At 34.9% G+C, this 20,481-nt stretch overlaps 2 protein-coding genes and 2 non-coding genes across 6 annotated transcripts; all 4 read left to right on the forward strand.

The window, feature by feature from the left end:
• Positions 1,578 to 1,650, forward strand: TRNAV-UAC. Its single transcript has one exon. It is a non-coding gene; the product is annotated as a tRNA-Val (tRNA).
• On the forward strand, positions 4,127 to 10,480 carry LOC105176168 (T-complex protein 1 subunit zeta 1). The gene is made up of 16 exons (XM_011098892.2): positions 4,127 to 4,287; positions 4,384 to 4,539; positions 4,626 to 4,689; positions 5,461 to 5,627; positions 6,186 to 6,309; positions 6,398 to 6,445; positions 6,602 to 6,694; positions 7,033 to 7,139; positions 7,233 to 7,347; positions 7,446 to 7,532; positions 8,254 to 8,458; positions 8,627 to 8,721; positions 9,192 to 9,260; positions 9,442 to 9,549; positions 9,685 to 9,803; positions 10,003 to 10,480. Exons 2-16 carry the CDS (start codon positions 4,406 to 4,408, stop codon positions 10,076 to 10,078), a joined length of 1,611 nt encoding a protein of 536 aa, XP_011097194.1. The 5' UTR covers positions 4,127 to 4,287; positions 4,384 to 4,405; the 3' UTR covers positions 10,079 to 10,480.
• Positions 12,149 to 12,221, forward strand: TRNAV-UAC. Its single transcript has one exon. It is a non-coding gene; the product is annotated as a tRNA-Val (tRNA).
• On the forward strand, positions 15,562 to 20,211 carry LOC105176169 (protein ABA DEFICIENT 4, chloroplastic-like). 3 transcript variants are annotated; one of them, XM_011098895.2, is made up of 6 exons: positions 15,562 to 15,877; positions 17,387 to 17,609; positions 19,037 to 19,137; positions 19,486 to 19,614; positions 19,748 to 19,836; positions 19,940 to 20,211. In XM_011098895.2, the coding sequence occupies exons 2-6, from the start codon at positions 17,486 to 17,488 to the stop codon at positions 20,076 to 20,078; spliced, it is 582 nt and encodes a 193-aa protein (XP_011097197.1). In that variant the 5' UTR covers positions 15,562 to 15,877; positions 17,387 to 17,485; the 3' UTR covers positions 20,079 to 20,211. The 3 variants fall into 3 exon arrangements, with proteins under 3 accessions (XP_011097197.1, XP_011097196.1, XP_011097195.1); XM_011098893.2 differs by lacking the exon at positions 15,562 to 15,877 and adding an exon at positions 16,229 to 16,594; XM_011098894.2 differs by lacking the exons at positions 15,562 to 15,877; positions 19,486 to 19,614 and adding an exon at positions 16,226 to 16,594.

Consider the following 20,481-nt stretch of genomic DNA (forward strand, 5'->3'; position numbering starts at 1 on the left):
TTAAACTTGATATGCTTTCTTAATAATATATTTAATATGATCATAACCGACCACTGACCTTTGTTGGATTAAATGTTTCACTGTTGGATTATTAAATATGTTCTTATATTTTAATCTACTTAAAGTTGTGGTGAGTGTTGGTAGTTTATGGCCTTTGTTTCATTTTACTTTGTTTTTAGTCTCGACATATTATTTTTGTTATAAGTATTAAAACCGTCAAGCCTCTCAAAACTGTACCTTTGATTTTGGTTTTGAATATGGCAATTTAAAAAATTATTTTATAAAATCGCCACATTTGAAAATAGCTTTAAAAAAAATCGAAACCGTACCGTGAGCACTCTAGTGAAATCTACCATGCATGGAACATCATTCAGATCAGGAGTGTCATAACTCTATCGGAATTGAGTGATTTGTTACTCCAAGGAGCGAAATACGTCCTCACTATCTTGTTCTAAACCTACAAAATACATTAACGTTAGAACCACAGTTAAAAAGTTTAGCTTATAACTTTTTGGGCTTAAATCAATAGATTGTAAAAGAAAAGATAACAATCGTCATAAGGATATTAAGATAAGGTAAATTACAATAACTCCCTGAAATTTGGCATAAGTACAAATATTTGCTCATTATTTGAAAAGTTATAAATATCCCTTATGATGTTTAATGAAATTATGTAATTTTTGGATGGAGGTATGAAATTGTCAACTTTGTACTTACTGTATTTTTTTAAAAAAAAATTAAAAACTTATAAAAAAATCAAACTGGATAGATGAAAAAATTTTAAAAATTATAAAAAAATTATCTACTTAGTCCATAAAAAAATTTAGAAAATTTTAAAAAATAAATAAAATTATAATTTTTAATCCAAAAGGGCATTTTGGTTAGTTAACCGCAAAAAATGAAGAAAAATCTAACGAATTGGGCTAATTGTTAGACGACCATTAAAATCAGGGGGTATTAGTAATTTTTCAAACAACAAGGAAATATATATAATTATACCAAACATTAGGGGAGGTTGTTGTAATTTACTCATTAAAATATCAAAAGTTGTACCTGCTGCATAATGAACGACACTTTATAAATCCATTCCAATAATATGATTTCACGTGATCCCCATACACTAAAATGATCCAATAGTTTCGATTAGTCCATGCATATTAAAATTTATGATGCACTAGGGATAGATCGTAAAGATCTTGAATTAATAAAATAAAATATAATATTTGTTTAAGAATCATAAATATTACCTGAGGAGGTCATATTACAAACTTCACAAAATATAGGGATAATTACATTTACACCCCTTTATCTATAGTCTGTTTACACAAACCATCCATATCTTTCAGATAAATACACATACACTCACCAAAATAACAGTATCACTTACACAAACCACTCCTTATTTTTTCTGAAAAATTACACATACACTCTGAAAAATTTAGTATAATTACACAAACTACCCCTATGTCTTTGCTGTCAGGGGTAATTTATATAATTATACAAAAAAAAGGCTGGTTTGTATAAACAGATCATAGGTTAGGGTGTAAATGTAGTTATCTTATTAAAAGTAGGCATATGGTGCTGTGGTGTAGTGGTTATCACGTCAGTCTTACACACTGAAGGTCCCCAGTTCGATCCTGGGCAGCATCATTTTTGTCAATTTATATTGTGTCATCTCTTAGTACAAAGCTACAGCTTCCTGTTGTTGCTGTATATTAAGTGATTTAAGCGCTTTTCACTTTCAATTGAATAATTATAATGATGATGTGCCTGTCTTTTTGAGTTATTTAAAATGAAATATTCATAAACTTATTATTATTTAACTTTTAAAGATTAAAAAAATACTTAAAAATATTACATAATAATAATATTACAAAGATTCTAACTAATCAAAATTTAAAGAAATTACTCACCAACACGCATAGAGAAAGTTACATGTGGGAATGTAATATTAGTACACAACACTCATACATACGTAAAATAATATATCAACACTTATTATATGCAGCCTCCACTTGGATTGTCTTTAGTGGCTTGGTTTTTTCCACATCGATCTAATTTTTCAGGCCGAATTAATTATTTTTCATCATCTTTTCGTGTGCGTTTGTTCTTCCGTTTATTCTATGTGCTTCATGTAGGTCCTCTAAGTTAAAAATAAAAATTTTAGTCAGTTCCTCTATAGTGCTTTGAATAGATGCATTCATCTTGTATTTATTATGAAAATATCGATTGTTGCAGTTAATGTTGTAGTGTTTTACATACTTCTATTGTCAATTTGAAATTGACAACTTGTATATAAGATCCCTAGTAAATGAATATGCACCAAGAATTGTTCTGTGTGGTCATGACTTCATGTTCTTACCGTTAATCTATGTTTATTGCTTGTGCATTTTGTACGTTTATTAGGATGAATTCACCCCACAAATTATGTGCCCTGATTGTCGTTGAGCAGATTATGATTGAGACTGTCGCTGTCCTTACATTATTCACTTATGTCTTCACATTCTTGAAATCTGTGTCTCGTAATGCGACACATTCCCAACCTCGTTGATACAATCTTAATTCTAAGTTGCCAGAGCAAGTTAAGCACCTCTGTAGGTTGGTTGAGTATAGTAATGAAGCTTGTCTTATGAACCTCCGTATGAATCGAAATGCATTCAGAAAGTTGTGCTATTTACTTGAGCATTCTAGTGGCTTTACGGACACAAAATTTGTAGCAATCGCATAATAGATTGCTACGTCCCTTAGTATGGTATCTTACCATAAAAAGAATTGGGTAGTCAAATACGATTTTATGCGATCAGGAAGGACTGTTAGTAAATATTTTCAGTAGGTTCTTAACACAATCCTTAAACTGCATCATGTACTCTTTCCAAGACCACAACCTATCGGCGATGATTGCTCGGATACAAGATGGCGTTAGTTTAAGGTACGCTAAGTATTGTGCTATTTTCATCAGGAAATACATTCTAATGAGGTCTATGTAAATGTGTATATGTTGGTGAAGGGTTGTCTTGGTGCGCTAGATGGAACATTGATTGACGTGAGAGTGTCGGAACAAGATAAAGGTCGTTATCGCACCCAAAAAGATCATGTTGCTGTTAGCATCCTTGGATTGTGTAATCCTGACACACAATTCATATACGTCTTTACCGGTTGGAAAAGTAGTGCTGCGGACAGTAGGGTGTTGCAAGATGCAATCAACCGGTCTTCGCATCCCCATTGGCAAGGTGATTTCTTTTTCATTCATTTTATCGGCCGATATTATATCATGTCAATTTATGGTTTTTTTTTCCCAAATAAATTGTAATTTGCTTATATTAAATTGAAAGTAGTAGAGTTAGTTAACGACAATTGTAAAGAATGTGTGTATATATTTCTGCGTATACACTTCAGCAAATTTTACAATACCTTAATTGATGCTCTTTTTAAAACTATTTACATTAATTTTCTATATGTTTTTGTTATTTTGTATAATTTTTTGACAAAATGTCGATATCGTATGTTTACCATTGTCTTTGTATAATGCAATAAATAATTTATTAAATAATTACAATATTAAAGTAACACCTATTACTATTATATTTATTGCTATAATTAAAATATTTTGTAAGTTAAAATTTATATTTACTGTAATATTTTTTTAGTAGCAACATAAGAACTTGGCCTCCTTTGACGGAGAAGGTTTTCCATTCGAACACTTTGATGAGATAATGTCCATATTGGTTAAATAAGTGCTGAAATCGTTAAAGTATTGCTCAATTTTTTGAAATAAGTGTTGAATTTGATTAAATAATGGCTGAAACTTATGTGACCTAAGGTCTCCCTTTTGTAATTTTTATATTTCGCGCTGTAGTGTGGCTTGAGTTCGAACTATTAAATTTGCTAAATTCGAACTCAAGCTTGATAAAAATCGAGCTGACGAGCTCGAACTCAAATTCAAACTCATTATATATGGTTTAAAATCAAAAGCGAGCCACAAAAAATAAAATTTGAGCTCAAACCAATAAAAATTGATCGAGCTCGGTCCGTCTACACCTCTACCCGTCTCGGATTCTATCAAAGGTATCCGTGGAATGAAAATTCTTTCAAAATAATATTTTCCCGGAAAATTTTCAAAATAATAGGCAACTGGGACGTGTCATTTGTTTCCGTGGGAGAGAACAAAGAGGACTTCCCTCTCCAGAAAGCCCTCAAGAAACCCTTTGTCCCCTACACTTCACTCTCTTTCTCTCTCTTTCTCACTTCAAACGCTATTCAGAACCTCCAATCTAGCTCTACATTTCGGTACCATTGCTCTCCTTTTTTCGGTAATTCATACTACACAAGTGCAATTGTATTAACTGCATATTCTAAATCTTTAATTGTGTGTTTCGGCTGTAGAGAACAGGAGTAGTGTGGAGCGATGTCGCTGAAGGTGTTGAACCCGAACGCTGAGGTGCTGAACAAGTCGCATGCGCTTCACATGAACATCAATGCGGCGAAGGGCCTCCAGGATGTGCTTAAAACTAATCTAGGCCCCAAGGGCACTATTAAGATGTATATTTTTTTTTTATTTATTCTTATTTATGATTTTATTTTCTGGATTTGTGGTTGATTAGTTTGCTTTCGGAATGCCTTGCCAGGCTTGTCGGTGGAGCTGGTGATATCAAACTCACCAAGGATGGCAACACGCTTTTGAAAGAGATGGTTTGTTTTTCTTCCTTTTACCTTTACTTTTTTTCTTTTTAATTTTTGTTTTGGGTTTTTTTACACTGCACCTCAAATTATTAGTTAATGAAAACGATTTGCCTCTTCCACATTATTGATAATATGGTTGCATATGCATCAGTGTTTTCATTTTTTATGTTCTTGCACTGGATATGTTACAGTACCGCTTTGGAGTTTGGTTTGTTTTTAGCAAGCGAAAGTGGTGAAATGTGTAGGCCATATATTGTCTGTAAGATTTGCACCAACTGGTATTGTTGGCATATGGCTGTGGTTAAAGAAAATTTTGTTGCAGACCATGTTTTCTTTAAATTGTTTACCAAACATTCTAGTGGTTGTTTTAAGTTTGTTCTGAGTTGAGATTTTCGACTGCAATGGGATGCCAGGCAGGAGCATATATATATATATTTTTAATAATTAATGTTAGGTTGGAGGAGGCGGAGCAGACTTGGATTGGCATCAATGATACTGCAGGAGAACTATAGCCTTTTATATAATAAACTTGAACCTGGTTAAGAAATAATGGTGGAACTAGGTTACTAGAAACTTCTGGAATCAACTGCAAGGGGAACTATTCTGTTTAATCATATTGCACGAGGTCTGCTTGATTTTATTTATGTGTTGTGGGTTTATCATTTAGAGGGGTCATAAAATTGGGTGTAATGTGTATTTAAACACAAGTTCGAAGTTGCAAATAGAACAAGAATTCCTGTGTATGGCCTCTCACAGCATGGTTCTTTCTGATGATGACAGCAAATTCAAAGCCCTACAGCCATAATGATAGCTCGGACTGCTGTTGCTCAAGACGATACAAGTGGAGATGGTACTACTTCTACTGTCATCTTTATTGGTGAGCTCATGAAGCAATCTGAGCGGTACATAGACGAAGGTTGGCCAACTTTACTTTCTTTAGACAATCTGTCTTGGTGAATAATTGTGCATTCTTTTGTTATGACGTGCTTATGCAACTCCACAATCTCTTTTCCCCCCAAAAAGAAAGTAAAAATGGTATCACTCTGTGCCTATGCTGGTTAAAATATGGATACTCTAGAAGTACAGACACATAGCTTTTAGGTTAGGTCATCCAGGTGCGTCTTATTCTTTCTTGTACCTCCTGCTGGTTGTTGCACGAAATAATTGTAAAGAATCACATTCCCTTGTCTAACAATCACTTCCTATTGTGTGTAAGAGTAAGGAGATAAAGGCATTATTTGACACCAAGAAGTAAGATTATGGGTCATGGAAATGATGTGAGACTGGCGATGAGGGCCTTGAATTCAGTTAGGCTGTTATGTGTCCCTCACTTTTCCATGGGGTGTGTTTGTTGATGCGGGTATTTGATAAGTGCATATACCTTACATTTGTAAATCCTGGTTACCGTGATACCGTACTCTTTAAAAAATCTTTGTTCTTTGATGTTGACTTATTTTTTAATCATAGAAGTGTTAGTAGATCTGTTTCAAAGAGTTAAATTACAGATTTGTTGTGAGTTTTGGTAGCTTTGCTCAATTTCTTGAGAAGTTCAAGACTCCTGTGGTGATGGGTGATGAACCCGATAAAGAGATACTGAAGATGGTGGCAAGAACAACATTAAGGACAAAGGTTTTCTTCAGCCACTACATTTCTGACTTACTTTTGGGTCTTTTTGATTGTGTTCTTACATGTTAGATTCCTGTTTCTTCATATTCAGCTATATGAGGCATTGGCAGATCAACTAACTGACATTGTAGTAAATTCTGTAAGTGCTTTAATTCCTCGTCATAATTTCTTGCATGTTTTAGCATCAGAGGGCGGACTTATATTTGACATTACCTTACTTATAAGTTAACCCTTGTGTATTCAGATGTAGAATCGTCAGTTTATTTTTCAAAGCGTCATTTTTTTGCTGCTGCAGGTGCTCTGCATTCGCAAGCCCGAGGAGCCTATAGATCTTTTCATGGTCGAGATAATGCACATGCGCCACAAGTTTGATGTGGACACAAGATTGGTATGTTAGTTTTATTAGTGCTCTGATTAGATCCTGAAGTTTCAATTCACTAGAGTCCTTTCATGTGTTTACTTTTGGATTTACCCACTTACCAGTGGTCGATCAAATCTTGAAATTTGAGATGTGACTGTATTCGAGAAATTACTTTTTTTCTTATCCTAAGAAAAGATGTGGTCCTTTAGGATTTTCCTGGTAATATATCGGGTTTTGTTGGTTTGGCTTTGGGCATTGACATGCATGTTTTCCTGCTGGATCATGTGCACTTATGGTGTTGCCTAATGATGTATGAATCTGTGCGTGTTATGCATACATACTCATCTTCTTGCTGCTGTTTCTAGGTTGAGGGTCTTGTTCTTGACCATGGTTCAAGGCATCCAGATATGAAACGTCGAGCAGAGAATTGTTATATTTTGACTTGTAATGTATCGCTGGAGTATGAGAAGAGGTAATGATTTGTGAAATTTTCTACTAACTTGGTGGTGATTGCTTCTGTAATCTTAATATTTGTGAGCTGTTGAACTGACTTTATTTTGGCCAGTGAAATAAATGCAGGATTTTTTTACTCAAATGCAGAACAGAGAGAAGCAATGGTTGCAGCAGAGAGACGGTCTGTTGATGAGAAAGTCCAGAAGATTATTGATTTAAAGAACAAGGTAGTGGGTTTGAGGGCGCTATGAAGCATTCTTAATGGATATTATCCTTTATCTACATATTTTATTTCAAGGACAATAATACTTAAGGTTTTCTCCAGGTGTGTACTGGCAATGAGAGCAATTTTGTTGTTATTAATCAGAAAGGAATTGATCCTCCATCATTGGATCTTCTTGCTCGAGCTGGAGTAAGTTGCCATTACTTCTATAGAAGTGTGTGCTGAAATTACCCCGTCATTCGGACAGTTTCACATACTGCCGTAAATATTATACCGATATACTTTGCTCCATTTTAGTGGAATCTAGTTGTGGTGGCACTTTGTGTTAATGTATTTCTAGTGCTTCATATTCTTTTCTGCAACATTTGTTTCTGATATGTGTTTCTCGTGAATTGATCTGTCCGTCCATTAGCTTTATCAACAGTGTCATCCCCCACCCACCAAACCCCCCAAACAAGGAAGAAAGAAGAAAAGGGGTCTTGCCAACTGGCATCTTTAAAGGAAAACCTTGTATACCACTGCTAATGTTACTACAGATCTCCAAGCTCCTTGTGGATCTCCCTGACTTCATGTAGCAATAGAGTTTACTAGTTTGTTATATCATGAATGTGATTTGGTTATGCTTATGGAAATAACATCAAATATTGGGTGTCTTTAATACAGTTGAAAGGTCATCTGGTCCTTTGTCAAATCAAAATGCTTTTACTCATTTTACCACATAATAGTATCAGGGGATTTTGATTTTCTTGATATTCTTTTTCCACTGGATTCTGTATTTTTACCAACTCTTAGAATTTTGTAATATTGTTATCTGCATTGTTGGATTTATATTAATGTGTTGTTTTATGATTGTTTGTGTCCTACTATCTATTTCTACTTTGCTCTTTTTGATTTTTGCAATAATCTTAAGATTGTTGCCCTGCGGAGGGCGAAGAGGAGAAACATGGAGAGATTGGTTTTGGCTTGTGGTGGAGAGGCTGTCAATTCAGTTGACGACCTTACGCCAGAGTGCCTTGGTTGGGCCGGACTGGTCTACGAGCATGTACTTGGAGAAGAGAAGTATACATTTGTGGAAAATGTAAAAAATCCTCACTCCTGTACAATCCTCATTAAAGGTACTTTTAGTTGCTCACCTAATTGCCTTATCAGTTACCACTTGTGTATCTCCAGATGATTGTTCCTGTTTGCTGGAAGTATACTTTGTCCTCTTGGTGTTGTTTGTACTGTTATGTATTCGATTGATTGATTTTGTTCCAGTAACGCAACCTATAAGTTTTTTGCAGGACCAAATGATCACACCATTGCTCAGATTAAGGATGCAGTTCGTGATGGTTTGAGGGCTGTGAAGAATACCATTGAAGATGAAGCTGTTGTACTTGTGAGTTATTACAAATGTCTAGTATTTTGTTTTTTTTAGTCATCTCTGTTCCATTCAATAATTTTACTGGTTGACTAGTGAATACTGAACTTTAATGAGTTGACATGATTTAACATGTTTCCTTCGCTTAATTAATCCCTTAATATGTTAGAAGTGTTGTTCCATGCATATGCGAGCAAATGATCTGTTTTACTTGCGTAACTTGCATATTTATGGGACACCGTCCTCCAGAATGCAAGTATAATCTGAATATGAGGATCTCATTTTATTAAATATATGAAGAAAACGACAGTCAGCTTTATGTTTTTTTGAGCTTCCATTTAGTCAAACCATAGCCTTTTAATTTGCGGTGGCATCATGTCTGTTTATATCTTTGCTTTTGTATCTTATGAATAGAGACCTGAAAAACAGGTTAAATTATTGATGTCATGTAGCTTTCACTCAGTGAGTCATTCTTCTGCATATCACAGGGTGCAGGGTCTTTTGAGGTGGCAGCCAGACAATACCTGGTTAATGAAGTGAAGAAATCTGTTCAAGGGGTCTGTAATTTTCTTTCTCTGTCTGTGGAACTCTGTGATTGCACATTATTCTGCTTGGAACTTTCTTAGAATTCTTGTCTATGTTCCTTTTTGGGTTGGGGACTGTGCATTAGAGTAGGATAATTTTAAACATTGCTTTTATTTTCTTGGATTTGGTCTGATGTTGGTGAACTTGCAATAGCGTGCTCAACTTGGTGTGGAGGCTTTTGCTGATGCTCTTCTTGTGGTTCCAAAGATACTTGCTGAAAACTCTGGGCTTGACACTCAGGACGTGATTATTGAACTTGCGGTAATTTATATATTATATCCAAGTACCATATTTCCAGGGAACAGATTGATAATATTCATCATTAGCATGCTGTGCAAGACTGATCAATGTAATTCGTCATTAGAATGTCGTATAAGATTGATTTGTTCATTTCAGGGAGAGCATGACAAGGGGAATGTAGTTGGGCTTAATCTACATACTGGAGAACCTATTGACCCTCAAATGGAGGGTATCTTTGACAATTACTCTGTCAAGCGTCAGATCATAAACTCGGGGTATGTCAAAGGTCTTACTGTTTCGCATGCTCTAATACATATAATTATGTGCTTTAGACATTTTCTCCCCCAAAATAGTTGAAAACCCCGTTCTCCTTGAGAGAATCAGAATATTTGCTATGTAGTGTAGCTTTCGTTGTGCTAGTTAATCACACTGTCATCCCCTGTTTCCTGAAAAGAATCATTCTCTCATCTGCAGCCCTGTAATTGCATCTCAGTTGCTACTTGTAGATGAGGTTATTCGTGCTGGTCGTAACATGCGGAAACCAAACTAGTCTGCTGGCTCAATTGTCAATTGTGCTCTAATTTTCTTTAAAGACAGGTAAATTTGGTGAGGAGGGAGGGTCATGATCCCTAATGATTTTCCTAAGCTCTATGCAATCATTATGCCCTGCAAATTTTGATTTAGCTCTTGAATGTTTGCTGGTTGTATATTGCGCTTGCAATTATTTTATCAGTATGATGCAATTCCAGAACCTCGGTGAGTTGGTTGAAGCTAGTATACATGAGTATGGTGATGAGAGATGAATTTTTTGTCAGTGAAATTCACCGTCTTTTCAATTGTTTACCATACGATCTATGTTGTACAATTAGACTTAGTTCCAAGGCACATTTGTTCAGAAAATGATTTGCTAGTGTTTCCTCTTTATCCATTATCTCTTATATCTTTGTTGGAAGACGGCCATCAAATTTCACTTGGGAGCCAGCTCTGAATATTTTGCACAAGTTAAATAAATGTTTGTGTTGAAAATTTCAGAAAAAACTGTCGCAGCAACCCCTGCATCTTTATAGTGTTTTGTTTGATAGAACTTGAACAATCCAGTCATTGTTTGTACTTGCTTATTAAATAAAGACTCGAATGATTTACAACATTTTGTAAATTTTAATAATTACTTGCAGATCTGTCAATAGTTTTGGTTAGATGAAAAGGTCACTGCGGGTTTAGTCATCAGAAATGGTGAGCCCTTCTTGTCTAGACGTCTATGAGCTCCAATTTGGCCTCGTGGTTGTATAACTAATGATGTGAGAATTGATTTCGAAATAATTGATTTTTGGCCAAAGGGGATTTATAATTTTATAACCGATCATATAAATGTAAATTGCAGTTATGTTTTGAAACTGACATAATTTTATAATTAACGAAAGAATTACTGAAAGTATTTAATAAATATAATGAGTAATTAGATTAGAAAAACATTGCAGAGAGTTTGATCCTAGCTTTGCATGAATGCTGGCGGAATGTTTAACACATGCAAGTAGGAGGGGAATTTCAATGGCGGATGGGTGAGTAATGTGTAAGAACACATCAATGGGAGGGAAACAACAATTGGAAACGATTACTAATATCTTGTAGGTTGAGGAGCAAAAGGAGGGATCCCCTAAAAGAGGGGCTTATGTCTGAGTAGCTGGTCAGTGAGACAATAGCTTACTAATACGATGATTAGTAGTTGGTTTGAGGGCATGATTAGTCAAATCAGGACTGGGACACGGCTGAGACAATAGCTTACTAATGGGATGATTAGTAGCTGGTCTGAGAGGATGATTAGCCAAATCAAGACTAAGACACGGCTCAAATCCCGGAAGGCAGTGGCATGAATATTATGTACTATATAACTTTTGTTGAAATGTGATTTTCTTAAAGTTTAATTCAAAAGTGAATATTTACAAGAAGCCAAATAATGCACAAAAAAAAAAAAGAAGGGCAAAATTACATCTGCACTCTATGAGATTAGATCTAATTAATTCTTCATGTATTATAAAAATGATAGGTATACTCACTGAAGGGGTGTGAGTGCAATGCAATTGAAGGAGTGTAGTTGTAATTTCACAAATATTTCTGTAATTATAAACAATTTCATAAATATCAATATAATTAATATATATATATATATTTATATTTGCACATGAAACACAAATTTAACTATTTCAATAACATTTTCAAAAGGAGGGCTAAATCAAACACCTTTACCGTGAATTAGATCTGTCAATTGGCGGACATTATTTTGACTTAGATTTATTATAATAGCTAATGTCCAAACCTGTATTCATACCCATTAAAATAAGTTTTTTTGGGTATAAGTAGCGTTTAGATCCTAAAATACCCCACGTATGATATTAAAAATGGGTAATCTAATTAGGAATGCATGTGGTGCTGGTTAAGTCAATTTAAGATTTTTTTGGTCCAATCCAATATTTGCAGTCTTTAGAAAGCTTTGTCCAAGCCTAAGCCTAATTCAACAATCATCAAATGGTCTATTGTTCTTTCTTTATATTACTAGTTATGAATGATGTTTAAAACATTACATCAATGTATAATAAGTAATCTACATCAAGTAAGAATATATGGTGCTGTGGTGTAGTGGTTATCACGTCAGTCTTACACACTGAAGGTCCCCAGTTCGATCCTGGGCAGCATCACACCTTTTCCAATTTTCGTTAGTACAAAGTATCAATATCAACCAGCTTCTACATTCAGTTGTTACTCTGTGCCGACTGATTTATTTAAAAGTTTTTAACTTTCAAGTGAATAATTATATTGGTAATATGTGCATCTGTTTTTAAATTATTTAAAATAAAATTTTAATTATTTAATTTTTAAATATTAAAAGTACTACAAAGTAATAAATTAATATATAGTATAAATTCTAACTAATTATATTTAAAGAAATCAATCTTATTTTCTTCTACATTTATAAAATTTTAATGCATCACTAAATTAAATTTAGTAAGCACATTCACTAAAATAAATTAAATAATAAAAGTATAAAAGAATTGTTAAAGCTTTCCTAAAGCACAAAGTATATATATTGAAATATCAACTTGGAAGAGACACTCAATAACTAAAAACAGCACATATATATAAATACATATAGATTTATATATCAAAATAAGAAATTGACATAAAAAATAAAAATTAAATTCACCAAAAAGGGGCAAAATTGACTAAAACATTTGTAATTAATCAAAAGAAATACACAAATATGAATCTTGGTGATGCCATTTGGGTTAATAAATGCACCAACAACGTTTATAGCGTTGATGAATTGTACATTCCACGAGTACTTGGATCAATTTATTATTATTTTTATAGATAATATTTTGGTGTATTTGAGGAGTAGGGAGGAGCATGAACAACATTTGAGGATATGTTACAGGTCTTGAAGGAGAAAGAGTTGTATGCTAAATTAAGAAAATGTGAACTCTGGATAGATCAGGTGGTTTTCCTAGAGAATGTGATATTTGGTGATGAGGTTAACCCGACCCTTCAAAAGTGAAAGCTGTTATGGAATAGAGAGTACCAAAGTATGCGACTGAAGTTCGAAGTTTCTTGGGGTTAGCAAGGTATTGTAAGAGAATCGTTGAGGGCTTCTCCATAATTGCCGGTCCTTTGATAAAGTTATTAAGGAGGGAGTAGTATTGTAGTGGACTAAATAGTGCTACGAAGCTTTGATGAGTTGAAGAAAGACTGACCTCAACTCCGATTTTGATTTTGCCCTCTGATAGCGGTGGATATATAGTGTATAAGGATGCATCTAAGCAGGGTTTGGGTTGTGTATTAATGCAGAATGGAAATGTAATTGCTTATGCATCTCGCCAGTGGAGGACTCATGAGTTAAATTATCTTATGCATGATCTGGAGTTGGCCGCGATTGTGCACGCATTAAAGATTTGGAGACATAATTTGTATGGAGAAAAATTTCAGATTTTCACTAACCACAAGAGTTTGAAATATATTTTGATGCAAAAGGAGTTGAATTTGAGACAAAGGAGATGGATAGGACTGTTGAAAGATTATGACTACACTATTGATTTTCATCCAGGGAAAGCGCGAACGTGATAGCAGATGCTTTGAGCAGAAAGAGTTCAAGTACATTACCCTGTTTGGGGAGCCACAATTTGACACTGATGTTGGAAATGAGATATATGAATACAAAATTTGAAGTTGATTAGATGGCGGGCTTGTTGGCAGCCTTGCAACTTAAGCCAGACTTTATGGATTAAATCAAAGAAGTACAGACTCGAGATTTTTTCTTATTACGAATGTTGGATATTGGATTTATATATATCTATTTATATGGATTGCTTATATACTTGATCGTGGATATTGATTGTTATTAGGATTATCTTTATATTTGTGAAATCGCTATAATGTGTTTAATTGTGATTGTGTTACAAGAATATTGAGTGAATGATTATGTGGTAGTACAAGTGATTGTGGAATGACATCGAATAGGAAAGTTACTGTCGAGAAGATATTTATTACATGAAATTGAATAAGGAAGTTAATAATGTAGATGTTGGGAATTAAAATGAAACGACGGCTTACCTAACTGGGGACATACTGCAATGGCTTAGAATGATATGATTAATAAAGAGTTGTGTGCTGCCATTGATAAATGGAGATGATGCGATACCACTCGAGTTATGTGATATCAGTGAGGATGTGATATCATACGAGCTGTGTGCCGTGTGATATCGAGAAAAAAAAGAAGAAAGAAAAGAAAGCAAAAGAAAGTAGAAGAAGAAGTATTGTGATTGAGATGCTGATGATGGTGATAGCCTGCAAAGCTCTTGAGTGACGCACTTCAGATTGGTTAAGTAGGGTCCTAAGAAAACAAACTAAAATACCACTATTATGTCTTGGATTGATGTCTGATCATAGCTCTTACATCTGCTGATAATATACGATGGATATTGGTTGTGTTGGTAAAATTGCTTAATACTTGATTGGTTGCTTGTGTGTGTGTGTGTGTGTGTATATATATATATATATATATATATATAAAACAAAAGACTATACTTATTGAGTAAACAACTCATTTTTTGCCACACACTTTTCAAGAGATAGATTGCACGGATTAATACCATTAGATTTTGAATTGTGTCGTTATTCTGAATAGGTGGGTCAATCATGAATCGAAAATTGGGGGTCTTGAGACTATGAATAGCATACATCCTAGTGTTGTCCGATTTGCTTTTAAATTTTGTACAGTTGGCGTTTGTTATCTCCTTTTTAGATTATGTACTTTTGTGGGAAAGTAAATATAAACTTTTAGCGATATTTATTTTCTCGTGATATCTATAGATATTATATTAATAAAATAAAATTTATTTTACGAATTAAATGGAAGTTTTTTATAGAAACGGATTGTAATTAAGAAAATGGTATACTAATAAGGGATAATTAAGTGTAGTACCATAGGGGTGCTACAGATTAATTTTTGAAAATCACCAAATTTCAACGTAAGGTATAAGGAGTAAAATAGATACACATTATGGCTCTGGGTACAAATAAATATAAAAATCTATAAGTTAATTGTTAGAACTTGGTTAATTAACAAAAGCAAAAGAGATTACAAATTGATATTGAAATATAACAATAAGATTCATATGCATTATGATAAATAATTATTTACAAAAAGAATTTATCGAAACTTACTAAATTAGTGATTTATTTTATATTTTTATTTTTAGATAGATATTAGATAATAAAAATAAAAATATTGTATTTTATTATTATCTAAAATTAAAATATAAAATATTAATTACTAATTTTAATATACAATGAATTTTGAATATAAACTTGATATAATATTAAATATAATATATAAAACCATTTAAAATAAATAATATAAAAAATTAAACAAAGAAAAAAGCTCGTGAGCTTGCATAAAGCTCGAGCCCGTCAGAAGCTCGAGCTTATACACTTGAACGAGCTTAAAATCGAGCCGACTCGACTCGACTTGCACCCTTACTTGTGAGCGACAAGATAAATATTGTTTTAGTGAACTTCACTAGCTGTTTTACCTACTCCTGGACGCCCACCAGTAGTCAGTTCATCTTCCCAAATGAACCAAGCTTTTATCTACACCAATCGCTAATGAAGTTTAAACATACGGAATGAAAGGCAGAAACACTGTTATCCTGTTTGAGCCGAATTTTCGTACGTAATCCGTGTTCTGTCGCTGGCCTAGTCTCTCTCTCTTGCTCTCTCTTTCTCGTCTGGGTATTGCCGCCGTCGCCCTCCCTCCCTCTCTCTCGTCTGGTTGTTTCCACCGTCGCCGTAAATTAGAGTATGTGTTACTGTGTAATCATGAATAAAGACTATGTGTAAATTGAAATTCTAATCCATGGGTTTACATTGAGATAGCCTTGGTTGTTGATTGATTTCTGATTGCGTAAATTCTTCTTTCCGAAAGGACTTTTGGGCTGCATATTAAATCTACGGTTATTAGAAGGGTCTGGATCAAACCCGGCCCGACGGATTTTATAGCTGGGCGGGTAGGAAAAAGAACTGGTGGGTCCTGGGTCCACCCCTACTCGCCCGCATTGCCACCCCTATCACTGTGCACTCCCACATGGCCTGCCAAGATTGGTCTGCAAAACATGGGTGAATCTGTGGATAAATCTTAGTCAACCAGCAAAACTGAGGGGCACCCTTTTCCTGCAATGACGTTTTTTGTTTGGATTTGGCTCACTTTAATGAGTTAGCTATAATCACCGTGTAATTATTCTTAATGCGCATGTGCAGTAAAATTTCAACGTGACCTCACTTTTCTTTATTCCACAAATGGAGTCTTGGTGTCTTCAAAAGCGGTGTTCGAGCTTTTCTTGTCTTGTGGCCCATTCTTGCTGTTGCCGCTACATATATCAGTAGCCTGGTTTCTTGAATCAAACAAGTATTTGTTTGTAATCTAGGAGCTCGGTTTTGCAAGATTCGCTTTTTTGGATTTTCGGATATGGGCTTGTCTTGTTGTTTTTTCAGCTCACCAGTATGTGTATCTCTTAGGGTAAGGTTTCCGCAGCTGATATTTCAACGTGGGTTGTGTATTTGGTGTAATTTCTTCAACTAGGCTTTCTTGCTTTTCCTAATTTTTGCCCTTGTGAAATGTTGAGTCGGTGGCGATGCTGTCAGATTTGCCGTGTACCTTGTTTAAAATGATCAAGTGGGCATTCTGATTTGGGAAAGTATTTCTTCTTGTGCAAAATCTTGGTTGTGGTGATTATTGTTGCTAATACTTGGTGTTGCTTTTCCACTGGTCATGACTCTTAGGGGCACTATGTCTCTTGTTTGGGAGTTTATCACAGTCAAATTGTTGTTTTAGTATTAGATTAAGGTGATTAGTATGCTTTTGGATTTGAATATCAATTTTGTTAATAATGGGGCCTCCTAAAAGTCTGCTAGGAACCTCTGTTTAAGCGGTTTTCACGATTATAATAGACCTGCATTTGAGCATAGTGATAGCAGAGCAAGGAAGTCACATAGTAAGCCACGTTTCAGTGGAATGTAATAGGTTTCTTCTTGACATGTAATGATAAGAGATTGAAGTACTTAGTAGTCTCATGCAATATATATGTTCAATTTCTACTTGGGTTGGAGAAGCTACTTTGTTTTCACTTTGAGATCTTAATAACTACTGAATTGGTAATTATTATTATTATTTTTTAATTTATCGCATACTGTTTATTATGTAAAGGAAGTGCATTATCTCATTTGTGCAAGATTTTCAGTATTCTGTACATGATTCTGTACGCTTTTATGTAATTGGTTACTTAACAGCTTTAGATGTGCTGTTTTGTAGATTGACTGCCCAGGATTACCTTCTAACACTTCATGCAACAATATTGTAAGCCAAAGATGTAATTTTAAGAGCAGGAACACTGAACTGTTTGGCCGAGAAATGGTAGGAAAGGACGTGAACCAATGTATTGGCTGGAGTTTTCTTGGAGGATCGAGAACCATCCATAAAACGAATCTTTCAAGAAGCATCCCGTGCAGGAAAAGCTCAGCGGTATATGCTTCATGTAATTCTTTCATGGAGCCCAACTCTTTATTATGATATTCCTTAGTTCTCTAGATTAATCTTGAGCATGCATCTTTCTCTTGAGTTGTTATGATGCTTGCATCGATTTTAGTATATCATTGAATGCTTTATGTGTTCACCAAGGCCACTGACTATATATAGTTAAGAAATGTGTTTTTCCTGGTTTCTTGTTCTGATCCCACATAATCAGTTTTATAAATGGGGTAGATATTAACAATAAACAAGAAGTGCAATACCATTTGAAGAAACGTAAGGATGTCTGTGAAATATGTGTCTTCTATTTCAGAAGTGATGAGATTACTGCGACAAGATAATTGTTAACTGATACAATTGCTATATACTGCTTGGCAAGATCAATTCTACTTCAACTTCTCACATCTGGTTTCTCTTGAATTTCAGCTCCCAAGCGTTCAACAAGATATTAGGAACTAAAATGTTACATCTTGCCAATTCAGACTAATTTCTTGCTTTTCTACGTTACTTTTTGTTCATGGATTCTCCCCTTACGTAGAGAATTGACCTGTTAAAAAGATAGGTGTTCATTCTACGATATTTTTCCCAAAGAAATGGTATTGGCTCTCCCTTTCCCGGTTCATGTATTGCAACTGAATCAGTTGATTAATTCATCTTTCCGCAAGATCAATTCTACTTCAACTTCTCACATCTGGTTTCTCTTGAATTTCAGCTCCCAAGCCTTCAACAAGATATTAGGAACTAAAATGTTACATCTTGCCAATTCAGACTGATTTCTTGCTTTTCTACGTTACTTTTTGTTCATGGATTCTCCCCTTACGTAGAGAATTGACCTGTTAAAAGGATAGGTGTTCATTCTACGATTTTTTTCCCAAAGAAATGGTATTGGCTCTCCCTTTCCTGGTTCATGTATTGCAACTGAATCAGTTGATTAATTCATCTTTCCTATCGTTATCACGTGGCCCTGGACTTCAAAACTTTTCTGCATTATTCAGCTGTGAGCCTGTGGGTATGTGTTATGTATTTTGACGGTCCAAAACCTTCCATCTCTAAATTGCTGCTCTCTCAGGCTTCAATAGCTAAGGCCATTGCGTTTTCAGAAATTTTTTGTCCTGATCAAGAAGTTAATTAAATGCTTTCTTGCTCTCCACTTTGATGAGATTTTGGAGTGTGAAAAAATTACAGGTTTTCATTGCTTGGCAGTGGCAGGTATCTTGAGAATATTCTTGATTGCAGAATTATGCAAAATTAAGTTTTATGATATATTTCTCCTTTTAGTGTCATTGGCACTTACATTCTGCAGCTACATAATGCGATTTTTTCTGCAATAGAGTATTCCTGAATGCAACAAGAACAGCATCAAAAGAAACTACAACCTTTCTGTGAAATCAGACTTGCGGATCTATTTCGTTTCTATAATATGTTTCTTTGTAGGGCTGCCATGTTCTGAAATTGCGAGCAGAGCTTTTACATTGGGCACAGCTGCCGTTCTTCCATTTTATACCTTAATGGTTGTAGCCCCCCAAGCTGAACTTGTAAGTGATCTGACTGTTCAGAACCCCATTCCGAAACGTCTAATATACTTCTCATTTTCAGTTCCTCGACCTGCATAACTAATTATTCAGAATGAAGCTTGATTAATTTCTTGACGTGCTCCATTTGTAAAGCAATCCTTGATCACCTCCTCTTTTCTCATATCACCAACTGTATGATGTCTGGTGATTAGCAGTCTTTTCAAGAAAATGAGCGATAATTTGATTGATTACAATGAACTTCTTATTTCAACTTAATTTAGAGAGACCTGCTTGAGAACTCAAAATTTTGCCCCTACAAACAAACATTGGTCTTAATTCCTTTCTAGTTTCTGCTATCTGTTATCATAGACGAAGAAGTTATTGTCGAGCAGCATCCCCTATATGGTTCTTGGAGTATTGTATGCTTATCTGTTGTACCTATCCTGGACACCTGACACGATACGGCTGATGTTTGCAAGTAAATACTGGTTGCCGGAGGTGTGTTTTTTATAATGCAAATAGAAGTTCTCTCTTTTTTTTTCCTCTTCCAGAATTAAGAGTTCTAACTCAAGTTCAACGAAAAAACTTGTAAGTTTCAGATGTAACCGCTTGTTAATTTACATTCATTCAGCTGCCAGGTATAGCTAAGATGTTCTCCAGTGAGATGACACTTGCTTCCGCTTGGATTCATTTGTTGGTTGTTGATCTTTTCGCTGCAAGGTTCCCCCTTTATCCGACAAACACGTACATTCATATATATACTGTGTGTGTATATATTTGAATCTCTTGGCATGATCTAACTCGGGTGTTTTTGTTCAACCAGGCAGGTTTATTACGACGGGCTGCAAGAAAATATAGAGATCCGTCATTCGGTTTCTCTTTGCCTGCTGTTTTGTCCCATTGGCATTCTATCTCATTTCATCACTAAAGCTCTAACCAGCAAAGAACATAGAATTCATTGACAAATATTTTCGTCCCTTTGTAGAGCGTAGAAGTCTCGTTTCCTGGATAATTGAGACATGTTTGATGCAGTAGATTTTTCAGTAAAACATCAAGCAATTAGCTGTGTTTTCTATTAAGCCTAACTTCTCAGAACCAACTTTCCTATCTTTACTTGCATTTTTAGTTTAAGCAGTCGTGATGCCGGAAAAGCCATCCCAATTGGATGACGGCATGCTGAAGCCGCAGTTTTCTCCCCGACTGGCCGAGTAAGTTTCTTCCAGTAAATATTACCGTGCGTAATCTTAGCATGGTATCATAAGTCACAACCCCTTTGCAAGAGATACCTTTTCAAGTACTCTTGCTACATTTTTCTTGATTTTGAGATGCCATATCGGAACATGAGAGGCGTGATGGCAGCTAGAA

The sequence above is a fragment of the Sesamum indicum genome, linkage group LG13, assembly GCF_000512975.1.
Source record: "Sesamum indicum cultivar Zhongzhi No. 13 linkage group LG13, S_indicum_v1.0, whole genome shotgun sequence".
In the NCBI taxonomy this organism is placed as follows: domain Eukaryota; kingdom Viridiplantae; phylum Streptophyta; class Magnoliopsida; order Lamiales; family Pedaliaceae; genus Sesamum; species Sesamum indicum.

What these genes read in the sequence shown, in the direction of transcription:
- LOC105176169 (XM_011098893.2), top strand. Translation starts at nt 16,544, where the DNA reads ATGGGCTTGTCTTGTTGTTTTTTCAGCTCACCAGTATGTGTATCTCTT. An exon ending in TAGCCCCCCAAGCTGAACTT is followed by an intron (nt 19,138 to 19,485) that starts GTAAGTGATCTG and finishes CTGTTATCATAG; the next exon opens with ACGAAGAAGTTATTGTCGAG. An exon ending in GTTGATCTTTTCGCTGCAAG is followed by an intron (nt 19,837 to 19,939) that starts GTTCCCCCTTTA and finishes TTGTTCAACCAG; the next exon opens with GCAGGTTTATTACGACGGGC.
- LOC105176168 (XM_011098892.2), top strand. Translation starts at nt 4,406, where the DNA reads ATGTCGCTGAAGGTGTTGAACCCGAACGCTGAGGTGCTGAACAAGTCG. An exon ending in CCCAAGGGCACTATTAAGAT is followed by an intron (nt 4,540 to 4,625) that starts GTATATTTTTTT and finishes ATGCCTTGCCAG; the next exon opens with GCTTGTCGGTGGAGCTGGTG. An exon ending in AAGATGAAGCTGTTGTACTT is followed by an intron (nt 8,722 to 9,191) that starts GTGAGTTATTAC and finishes TGCATATCACAG; the next exon opens with GGTGCAGGGTCTTTTGAGGT.